Raw genomic sequence first — 11780 nt, 5'->3', positions numbered from 1 at the left:
GTGCGGGATTGCGTCACCGCGCCCCGCGCTGACGTCACCCCGCGCCGGCCCCGCCCACCGGGAGGCCGCGGGGGCGCCGTGAGGGCTGCGGGCAAGATGGCGGCGGCCGCGGCTCTGAGGGGCGGCGGGAGGGCGGTGACCCGCGAGGTAAAGGGGCGCCTCCGGGAGATTCCTGCACCCCCTCAGCTGTCGGGATTCCCTCCCGCTCTGTTAACTCTTGTTGTGTTGTGCCGTGCAGGTGTTGCAGCTGGAGGCGCGGGGGCTTTGCACGAAGCCGGTCGGCACCGGGACGGCGCCGCCGCCGCCGCCAAAGAGTAAGAGGGTGGTTTGGCTGTGAGAGGTATCGGGGTGTCAGTAAAGGAATGGGTGAGGAGAGGTGGGGAGGGATCACGCCTCGGAAGAGGCGCTGCATAAGCTGGGAAAAAACAAGGACTGAAAGGTCACCGCCATGTAAACGAGGGTGTCTGATAAAATGTACTGCGTAGTAATAAAAGTAAAGGTCAAGGTCTGGTTGTGTGGAATAAATTTGTATATATATATATATATATATATACACACACACATATATATGCATATATATGTATATAGTTTTATTTGTCACTTCTTTTCTGTTTACCTTCACCTTAATAACATTCAAGGCCAGGCCAGATAGGGCAGTGTGACACTGTTCAATGTGTACGAGGGTGAATGGCTTCAAACTGAAAGAAATTAGAATTAGATCATATATCAGGAAAAAATCTTTACTGCGAGGGTGATGAGGCCCTGGCACAGGCTGCCCAGAGAAGCTGTGGCTGTCCCACCCCTGGAAGTGTTTTTAATGAGGTGTAAAATCTAGTTTTTAACTTAAGATGTTTGCCCTTGTCCTTTGGAATGTTTGGGTTATCAGGGTTAAAAAATAAAAGGACTAGAGAAGGTCTTCTAAGATCCAAATATCCCAAATAGCAGGTGCAGGCAGTGGAGTAAGAAGCTGCCATGGCCCTGGGTGTTAAATTTGGTTATAATGCTTCTTGCCCCATGGATCTGCAAGCCTGAACCTTGGTTTGGATGCTGCCCTGCATCCTGCATTGAGGATATTTAAACCCTTTTATCCCTGACCAAAGTCAAAACAAATTTCAGAGCGTGATGTCTTGTTTGTATAAATGGAGGCTCAGTGGTTCAGTGAGGTTTCCTGTCCCAAATTAGAGATCCAGGTGCTGAAACAGGAAAGCTCCATGGAACCATATGTAGGAGCCATCAGACTTGTTGACTGCTGTTGAAAAGATCACTGAAAGAGCAGCTGAAGGCAGACTTCTGCCACCTTCTTAAATGCCAAAGCAAATAAAAACCTGGCTGTTCCATTAAGAAAGCCTTCAGTGCATAGATTGATTGAACAGCAAATTGCTTTTTATTATGATTTACCTTTTTGCATGAAGTGTATTTGAGATGCACTTTATTATCAGTTTCTGGATTCAGTGTCCTGCAGCTCTGATTTGTGTCAGGAGCCCTCTCAGGCCAGCTGCTCCCCCTGCAAACACTCAGGTTAATTGAGATGTAGAGGATGCAGCTGCCTGTGCCAGATTCTGGCTGGAACAGGATGTGCAAATTTTCCTTGCTTTGATAAAATGGTTGTGTTTACATACAGAGTCAGTGATGGGAAATAGACCTGTAATTTCTGCCTGTCACCTCTCTGAGTGTGATCAGCCTCTAAATAAATGCTGGGAATGATGCTGATGTTCCAGGCATCAGGAGGAACACATCTGGGAATGGTGTTTCTGGGGCTGATTTGGAGGTGTTGTTCTTTGGGCAAAGTGATGCAGCTACAGATTAGCTGGTGCAAAGTTTGAAATACCATCATTAAAGTGGATCAGTTGTGTTGGATGTTTCAGCTTTTAATCATAAAATCTATCTTTTTCACTTATCCAAACTTAACTGTTTTAAGTATTATCCCAGTAACTAATGGTCAAGTTGAATTTTCCCTGCCTTCTTGGTTTCTTGGGATGTTTTAACATTAATACTTCTTCAGGTTTTGCTCAGCTTTCCCTTGTCTATCCTCTCTTTGGCCATTCCTGTGTTAGTTTAACTCTTCTGTGCCTCTCTGAAGAGCTCTTCCACCCTGAGTGACGCTTCCTCACGTGTTAGTTTCTCCAGGCTGCTGTTTGGCTGGGTCAGTCTGTGCAGGGAGTCAGACCTCTTCCAAAGGTGGCTGCCCATCCTGCTGCCTCCCCCTGCCCTTCCTTCCCATCCTGCACCTTCCATCTGGCAGAGAGAAGTATGTGCTTGAAATTATTCAAAATACTACCTGTAAACTTGAAATCTTCTTTTATTGTATTTTGTTATGATAAATCTTTGCATTTCTATCTTAAATACTTTGCTTTTGTTTTCATGTGCTTGTCTCTTCTGTGATGTTTTCATTTAGACATTGCTAAAGACTTGCTTCTGTTCAGAACTAATGGTAATAACTCCTTGAATCATGCAAGGTATTACCAGACAATACCAGTGAGGGGAGAGCTGTATCTTGTTTATGAGCATATAAAGTAGATCTGGATTTCCAAACTCTGCAGAAAAATCTGCATAATGGGCTGGAAGTCTGTTCAATTTTGCTGCTGGTTGGAAGTGGTGCAGCTTGTAATGGAGTTGGCTTTGCTACAGCCAATTTCAGCCATGGTGAATCTTAATGTGCTCCCAGTCCTCCTTCACCTCCTGTTTTCTGTAACCACAACGGTATTTGCTGTTGCTCGGCCTCCTGAGGATGATGATAAGCATCCAAGGGATATTATGTATTTCCTGAAAGGACCTGAAAATTGCTGCCTTCTCCTTGGACCGTTGGTTCCTTGTCTGGAGAGTTTAGCTTAATGCAGGTATCCACAAGGGAGAAGAAGCTGGGACAGAAGCAAAGATGAAGCATCAGGAGATCTTCTAAGGCCTCTTTAACAAAGAGCTCTCAAAGCAGAAATAGGAAGTGAAGCCTGGAGGAGATGAGGTCTTGGGGAAATAGTGTTGAGCTGTGGGGGCACACCTCAGGGCAGTGAACAAGTAACCCTTTCATGGATGGACTCAGGTATCTCTTACTCTGCTGCTTTTCCTTTTGGGAGTCATCCCTCCCCTCTGCTCCCAGGATAACTCTTGCAAGCAGCCGTGGCTGTGTCTCTTTACTGTGTCTCTGCTTGGCTGGCTTGTTCACAGATCATGGTTGTCTCTGCAGCATTGCTTGAAGAGCTTGGCTGATGAGCCATCCTAATGCCCACCTGAGATAGGGAAGTGACTGCAGACCTTTTCCAGTGCTGCAGAGTTGAAGCACAGGGAAAAACCAGCTCTTGGAGGGGTCTGGCAAAGCGAGGAACATCGGGGTTTATCTCTTGAGTTTTGGCATCGCAGCAGCAAAAACTGTTACGTGCTCGTAGAACTCCAGTTCCTTTAACTTAAAAAAGTCTAAAAACTTTCTGCTTCGCAATGCCTGTATTTAGCATTATAATTACTTTGTTTATTTTTGTAGCAGATTATCTCTGAAAGTTAGAACTGTGTGATTAAGATCAGTAATAGTGATGTTAGATGCAATGATGATAATCCTCTTTATGCCGTTTCCTAGATGTAGCGGCACCACAGGGAAGCACCGAGCTGCTTGCCGTGAAGGCACCAGTTGAATTTCGTAAAATGTTGTCTTCTAGCTCTCTCCTGCTGTCTGCAGACAAAGGGGAGAGCATTTCTAGTACCACCCTCAAGGAAGCTGCAAAACCTGCTGAAGACACGAGGATGCCCACGTCAAGAAAAACTGAGGTTGCATTTCCTCAGCGAGGAGTTGCTTCCTCCCGTGAGGAGGAAAACCTCACCACACCTGCAAGAGGAGGAGGCCTGAGGAAAAAGTTAGCTGAGGAACAGACTTCATCCAGCTCAGAGTCAGATTCTAGCTCAGATTCTGAGGATGAGAATGTTGATGATTCAGAAGTTGTCATTAAAACTAAAGTTGAGTTTCCCAGACGATATCCCATCATTTCTGAGAATATAGCAGTAAAGGCATCACTGCTGACAAAAGAGAAATTGTCCCAGAAATCCCTCAAAGAATATGGAATTAAGAAGCTGCCACGCAAACCAGAAATTGACGTGTCTTCTGTAAAGCAGGTCAAATTTTCTAAAACATCAGTCAGCCAGGAAACATCAAAATCCAGAGCAAGAGACCCCAAAGTAAAATCCCCTCCAAAAGAACAGAAGTTGGTCTTAGAACCACATGTGGTGAAAAGTCTGGACCTCACCAATATCACTCGTAAATCTGATCACGTGGAGGAAAAGTCCACTGGGCCCCAGGTAGCAGCTGTGCAGCTGAAAACCTCAGCAGTGACTCAGGAAGACAAAAAGCAAGATCTGCTATCCGGAGGAGGGAAGGAAAAGATGAAGGAGGCACAGGAGTTGCAAGCAAAAGAAGCAACTGCTCCTAAAGTGGAAGAGACCTCTGGAAGCACAACGTTGGTGATGGGCACCACAGCAAAGGAGAAGACCACGCAGGAAGCAGGAGTCCAGGCTGGAGAAAGCAGCACAATAGAGGGTACAGCTTTAAATTGTTTGAACTGTATTGGTTCATGTAGGGTTTGACTTTTTTAAAGGGTTTCTGCATCTTCTCTGATCTTTGTACTGAGGCTGGCAGAGTGGCAGTGACTCTCTGGAAGATAAATTGTTCACTGCTAATTGTTATAAGCTGTCAGTAATACTCAGTCTCCAGCTATGCTGGGAAAGGAAGTGGTTTCATTTCTCTGTATTTATAGTTTCATAAAACAGTTACTTACAAAATGGAAACAAGATTGTTTCCACTGTGAGTGAAATCATGGGTTTTATATGACAACACTTGTTTTCATTCTTCTCTTTTCTTGGAAGGATTTGGTAGCTGCCATTCTCATGAGTCAAATTTGGTGCCATCTCATTGTTGCTTAAACCCTGCCATCTTTCTGGTTTTGTTTTGGTTTTTTTTGGGTTTTGCTTCGATGTTTCGTTTTTCAAGCTGTCAATGTTTCAGATTTCAGAAGGCTTTGAGAAATCATAGTGTAGTGCCAGAAACAGGCCTTGCTGGCTCTGAGACTGGAAGCTTGCAAGCAACTTGTGTGGAAGTAGTGAGTCAGTTTTGTAGAGAGCTGGGGAGGGGACAGTGGTGTGTTTTCAGCAAAGACCATCGTGCATCACGTAATCATCTCCTCAGCTGTGCTTCCCTATCTGACCTGCCCTTCTCATTTGCTGCCATCCTGCTAATTGATGGTCCTGCTGATCTCATTTTGTGTATCTCAGTAGCAGATGTCTCTCTGTCCTGATCTGTTGAGATTCTGCTTTGCATCTTAGGCAATATAAATCTGCCATTCTTCAGACCCCTCTTCTCATTGCCACTTTGAATTAAAGAATTTGCCTGCTTGGAAGTCAAAGCAGCATTAATTGTAAGGTTGCTTGAGTATCATTCTTCAGGAAAGACCCTGGGGACCAAGGGAACAGCAAATTGAACGTGAGCCAGGAACGTGCTCTTGCAGCAAAGGCCACCAAGGGTGACCTGGGAGGAGCAGGCTGAGGGAGCTGCAGCTCCTCCCCTGCTGAGGTGCACAGGGGGTGCAGTATTCAGTTTGGGGCTCCCCAGTGCAAGGGAGGTATGGTGCTGCTGGACAGAGACCACCAAAGTGCCACTGAAATGATGGAGGGACTAGAGTAACTCTCCTGTGGGAGCTGGGACTGTCCAGCCCAGAAAAGAGAAGGTTTAGACAGGACATTATCCAGGTGTGGAAATAACAGAAGGAGAGTGCAAAGAAGACAGAGGTAAGGCTTTTCAGTGGTGCACAGTGATGGGACAAGAAGCAGTGGGTACAAACTGAAACACGGGGTCTTGCCTGACCATCAGTAAACACTTTTTTTACTGTGAGTGATAGAGCACTGCACAGGTCGCACAGAGAGGTGGTGGGGTCTCCAACCCAACTTGGAGACATTTAAAAGCTGTCTGGACAGGGCCCTGGGCCTCCTGCTCTAGCTGACCCTGCCTGAGCATTTGGCTTTGGACCAGCTGACCTACAGAGGTGTCTTCCAACCTCAGCCATTGTGTGGCTCTGAAGTGCCTGACCAGGTTAAGGGACAAAATAATTGCAATTGTACACTCAGATGGTGCTGAGTAAAAGGTCTGCCTTCTGTTTGAGGGGTTAATTGGCTCATCATTTCTTCTGTTTCTTTTCCTTCTTCCTTGATGGCAGCTCAGATGACTGGAAGTGGCACTCTGTGCTGGACTCAGTCTTGGAGGTCTTTTCCAACCTAAATAATTCTACAATTTAAAAACCAAAATGCTGCACTGTTTGCAAGCGATATTTCGATTTGCTTGGTCCTTCTTGCAGTCAACAGCATAAGCTTTCTTTTAAAAGTAACAAAAATTTGGGGGGTCTTTGTTTTTATCTACAGATGATGCTTTTCTCACCATTCATCCACAGTGGAGTTCTAGATGCTCAAACGTTTTTCTTTCCTGGTGTCTCCATTTGTATCTTGTTCTCTCTTCCTTCTTTGAGAGCAGCCACTGCTTTTCCTTGTTCAGCATTCCCAGCTGACTGTACCACCTGTAACTCCTGTCCTGCCCCTGTGTCCTTATGTCTGCAAACTCTGCAGCAGCCACACAAAACATGTAAAAAGAATTTTTCTCAATGCAAACCTGGATGTTCAGGTGATGTCATCCCTTTGTAGAGCAGTCAGCAAAAACTGCTGCCATGAACTGCTGAGTGAGGAGCAAAGTTGTAGCTGGGAACTCAGAAACAGGCCTGTGATTCATTTCGTCAGAGCATCCTGAGAAGTGCTTGCTCTTCAGGAGACAAAGCAGAGATGAAGGATGAAGTGTGGGGAGGATGAACTCAGGAATAAATTTTTCCTTTGAGAAGTCAAGTGCAGTGTATTTGGGCAGGAAGAACAAGGCTCCATCTGCTTTCCTTCCTACACATCTGTCTCTGAATTTGGAACAATTGGCTCTTGCAGGTTGAGCTACTCTTGCCTCCCCTTGCCTGTTCCTGGGGCTCTTTGCAGCAAAGAGCATCATCTGCCTTTTCTCTCTGGATCTCATCTCCTGTGAGCTCTGTCAGGAGAGCTGAGCAGCAGGCACAGGGATATTTCCTGTCATGTTTTGCTGAAATCATGACTTAGTGCCTTGAGTTTTATGAGCAAGCCTTGCTAAATGCTACAGATATTTCTCTTAATCTGATAGCTTCACACTGCAGTAATTATTTCATAAGTAAAGGGAAATCCTGGTGTTCAAGTTCTTGTGTTTTTATCATTGATGGACTTGTTAAAATAAGGGCTTAGTACAGTCTAACCTGAACCACCACAAACAAATTTATACAGCAAAGCTTTTCAGTAACTGTGTGTCTTCTGTTGTTAAAACTCTGGGTGTGCAAGAATAAATTAATACTGGGAGTAAAGTTTTATTTCTTGCAATTTGCTCAGTTGTAAAATCAGCCTGTGTAAGAACCTTTTATGTAAATGATACTGCCTAGATTTGCATAATATTCTAAAAGCATAAGAATTAATGTTGGCTTTAACAGGAAGTAAGGAGTTCTAAATAACTTTATTGGGTTATTCTTTTTTGAAGGATAGCTAATACAAAGGTTAGAAGGTTCTATTTAAAAGAAATTTACATCACAGGCTCTTGATAGATTACTGTTTGATATAACCTCATTTGAAATTAAATGGTGGAGATCTTGCTAATTCCATCGCTTCTCCCCATGGCAAAAATTCAATGTGTAAAGCAGCTCTAAGAGCTGTATCTCGTGGTCTGACAGGATGATACATCATTTGTACTGCTCCTTTGCCCCTCCTGGTTTGCTAAGAATGTCACCTACTGTTCTGGCTGGAATGAAAACCAAGGCAAATATGAGAAAGCCAGGAAATGCAGACATATGTCTTCCAGAGATAAATTGAATGTTCTGCCCTGTCCACCCCCAGCATTAGGTGGTGCTTTGGGTTTAAAACCTGTGCTGTACAAGATGCCTTGTGCTGATCCCTGTTCCCCACTGCATGTGCTGCTTTAGGGCCAGACAAGGCACCAGCTGGACTCACTAAACTTCTCCTTTTGTTAAAGTTGCTGACTTTTTTTTTCTTTCAAATGTTGACTGGATGAGGGATCTGACAATTTATGAAGGCTGATTCAGTGCTTAAAAACACTGTCCTCTGGTGTGGCATCCTCATAGTCACCAGTTGCTGTTTGTTTTCACAGAGACAGCTCAGCCTGCTCCAGAGGAGTTTGATAATTCCACCTACAAGAACCTGCAGCACCACGAATATCACACGTTCACCTTTCACGATTATGTCGCTGTCCTCGCAAAGTACAGGCAGCCTCAGCCCTCCTCTGGAAGGCCATCACCCAGGCACTGAGAGAGCCACACTTACAGCAAACACCAGGCAGGATGGTGAATTGTTCTGTTTATCACTGCTGCTTCATCTGTGTGATTGAAATCAGATAATAAATAATAAAGGCATAATAACTTGGGCTTCCTCGCTGTTGGAGTCCCTCACTTCTTGACTTCAATGAGTGAACTGCAAATGAATTATCACTGAATAAAAGTATCTTTTCTACCTCTCCATATATATTATTTGGTGATAGTGTAAAAAAGTCTTTTTGACTTTTCAGTGTCTTCAAACTTTGGATATTGACCATTCTTCCAGGACCGTGTCAAAGATTCCCATGGGATTCAGCTCCTGTGGAGTATGTGCCATGTTTAATTTGGTGTCACTGTACTGCAGTGGGCTGTGCTCCTTGCACACAAACGTGTTCCCAGCTCTGAAGAGGTAATGTTTACTCTGGATTTGGGAGTTATAATCATTGGCTGGGAGCAGCACAAGAAGTGTTTGTCTCCTGTGGCTAGAGTGAATGTTTTGTGTTAGTGGAGGAATGCAAGTTTATGTAATGTGATTGAAACATCTCAAAACCTCTGCTCTTGTAAAGGGAGAACAGAACATACAACTTTATTTAATCATCTGTTGGGGCTCCAGCAGTAATTGAAATAATTTTAAATGTTAGAGAATCTCAGTGGGCAGTTCCTAATAGACTTTTACTGTGTTGATTAAACTTTCAGGAAAAAACCTATTGCTATGGATAGAAACACTCGAACAATTATTTTTAAATGTGATGAAAATACCATAAGGGTGAAAACAGCTCCTGGTACTAATTGTTGGGAGCTTAATTTCCCACTTCTTTTTTTCCCCACACTAAAAGTTAAAATTGCTGTCCAGCCTCAGTCTTGCTCTGCAGAAAATGTGAGCCATGAGGCACTTCTCAATACACGTTATCAGCAGTTACAGTTGGTCTCAGTAAATTTTGTATTTCCATCCTATTAGTAACAGTCTTCTGCCTTCTGGGAAAATCGCCTTGATGGCCGCCAGCTGTTGTGGGTTTAGTTCCATTTTGGCTTCTTGTTCATTTTGGGCTTTTTTGGAGTTAATTGGCCTTTAAGCAGTTCTTGCAATAACTCCAGCATTTTCCATCACCTGTCTGTATTCTTTCAAGCAACAGACCAGGCAAGATCAAAGGGAAAACAGAGTCAGCTTTAGGAGTCTATCTGGATATGGGATGTGAATCCCTGGGTGCAATTAGTAGAGCAGATATTTTATACTGGAACTTGGCAAAAATGTGGTAAGAAGGATCAAGAGGCCTACATCAATTTGCTGTGTAGAATTTTAAGTCAGAAACCCCTGGCAAGCAATTTTATTGTCCTGTAAAAAATAAAGAGCATGTTAGTGACTCCAGCTGAAATTTAGAAATCTGTTAATGTATAAATCCACGTGCTGAGGAATAAAGAGCAGAAAGTCACTTGGAGATACCAATGGTCCCATTCACTGTGTACTTGTAAAAGGGAGAGAAATTTGCTGCTAGCATTAAAAACATGAAAGATTCGGGGTCTTCCTTTGAGAAGGGCCCACAGGAGGCCCCAGTAATGCTGCTGTGATTTGTTATTACCTGAGACTCCACGAGGTAACCTGAGCCTCAGAGCTGCACTGTGCTCTGAGCTGCTCTGGGACTGCAGGAGGAGGCTGCAGATTGTCAGACTCTGCACAGTAAAAGTGAAATGTGTACTTACTCAGCCTGCCCACAGTAGCTGTCACTGCTGGCTGCTGGGAGTCAGACTTGCTCACCTCGTGCCCTTTTTATTTCTCAGGAGGGTTGGTGTTCTAAACAGGGACTGGATCAGCCCAGGAAGAGTGAGCTGAGGTCGAAGTGTATCTTGCTTTCAGTCAACTCCCACCCTCTGCTCAGCTACCTTTCTAACTAAGGAGATTCTGATCTGGTTTGGGGATGGGCATTTTGCTACCCTTGTTTCAAGATCACAGCAAAAATTAATGGTGGATGCCTTTTCTGTCCAGGTAACCCTGCCTTGTTGTCTTCTGGTGATCTTCCTGCATCTCTAAAATGAAGCTGGGAGTCAAATAGCCTTGTAACTTTTGTGATGCACATCTTAGGTTTGCCCTGCTCATGAACCAGTCTGCCCTGGGAAGGCAGATTATGCAAGAAAGGCACCAAGAATTTTTCTCATTGTTGTGTTTTCCTGGATTTCAATGAAACAGCCTTCATGTTTTTGTCCCTGGCTATTATCAGATGTTGCTGTGCTTGAGTCATATGCTAACATTTAAATTTCAAGCAGGATGTGACACAATATGCTCAAATTCTGTAACGTTAGTAACTTTGTCTTGCTGTGCTAGGCACTTGTCAGATAAGTCAGGGATCTTGTTTGGAAGAATGTGTAATCCAGGATACTAACATAATTCCTGGAAAACCTCAAATGTGAAAGAAATTAAGTCTCAGCTTAGTTACTGTGAAAACCAGCTGTTCAGGCCCAGCACAGACTGCAGAAGTGGGGTTTTCAATGTAAATTGCATTACTGGGAGAGTACAAGAAAACCTGGAAAGTGGAATTCACTTTCCTCATTGAAAAGATGAAGCAACCACTTTCCTTGTCAAAGGGGATTTCTTTTAAACTTTGTCTTTTTTGTTTGTTTGGTTGGTTGGTTTTTTTGTTTTTTAAGTGCAGCTTTACACAAAATTGCTTTTCATCATTTTCTCACACTTGGATCTTTCAAAGTCGCTTGGAACCCATCAGGTTCTTGGAACCCATCTGGTTTCAGCCTTTGAAAACCCCTAATCCAAGGTCCAGAAGTACTGCAAACACAGCCTGTGGTATTACAGCTTTAGGTATGACAAGTTCAAGACTTTTTTGCTCCTTCTGGGGCTTCCTCCAACGGGAGGATGAAAAAGGGGCAAGGCTGGCTCTAGGTATGACAGGAAAATGGAGGTTCTGAAAGCTTCCATTTTTCCATGTTTAACTGCCTTGGTAGTGGTCTACCACTCCAGTCATGATGAGAACTGAAATCTATAAGGATCTCTTCAAGTTTTCTTTCAAATTGAGACATGAGACTTTTCACTGAGTGCACTGACAGATCTTCCACAGAACATCCCCAGTGTTCCACAACAGAACACTTCCACTGAGCCCTAAAAACCTGCCCCAGTCTTTTCTCTCACCACAAGAGATGCCACTGCTTGTCTGTTCCAAACAGTTGGAATTGCTGGTGGGTCCAGTCAGTGGCTGTTGTGCAGTGAGTGAGCACAGTCCCAGTATCCTGCGTAGCATCATAACATCAGAATTGTGCAGACTGGGCTTGGAAGTCCTGAGATGATCAGTCCTCTGCTCTGCAGCAGCTGCAATTAGATCAGCTTGTCCTGGACCTTGTCCAGTAGAGTTCTGAATATACTCAAGGGTGGAGGCTCTCTGGTCACCTTCTCCAGCATTTGGACACTCTTGTGATTTAAAAGACAAACAAAAA

The 11780-nt window shown here is 44.1% G+C and overlaps 1 protein-coding gene across 2 annotated transcripts; it reads left to right on the top strand.

Annotated features, from left to right (window-relative positions):
- The first annotated feature begins 28 nt into the window (after positions 1–28).
- NDUFV3 (NADH:ubiquinone oxidoreductase subunit V3) lies at positions 29–8455 on the top strand. 2 transcript variants are annotated; one of them, XM_041399840.1, is made up of 5 exons: positions 79–147; positions 239–314; positions 2119–2248; positions 3566–4516; positions 8183–8455. In XM_041399840.1, exons 4-5 carry the CDS (start codon positions 3631–3633, stop codon positions 8338–8340), a joined length of 1044 nt encoding a protein of 347 aa, XP_041255774.1. In that variant the 5' UTR covers positions 79–147; positions 239–314; positions 2119–2248; positions 3566–3630; the 3' UTR covers positions 8341–8455. The 2 variants fall into 2 exon arrangements, with proteins under 2 accessions (XP_041255773.1, XP_041255774.1); XM_041399839.1 differs by lacking the exon at positions 2119–2248 and having other exon boundaries at positions 29–147.
- The last annotated feature ends 3325 nt before the right edge of the window (positions 8456–11780 follow it).

This window comes from Onychostruthus taczanowskii, unplaced genomic scaffold, assembly GCF_017590055.1.
Source record: "Onychostruthus taczanowskii isolate IOZ18803 unplaced genomic scaffold, ASM1759005v1 scaffold17, whole genome shotgun sequence".
NCBI classification, from domain to species: domain Eukaryota; kingdom Metazoa; phylum Chordata; class Aves; order Passeriformes; family Passeridae; genus Onychostruthus; species Onychostruthus taczanowskii.
Note: the sequence above shows the minus strand (reverse complement) of the source record. Positions and strands in the feature narration are given on the sequence as shown.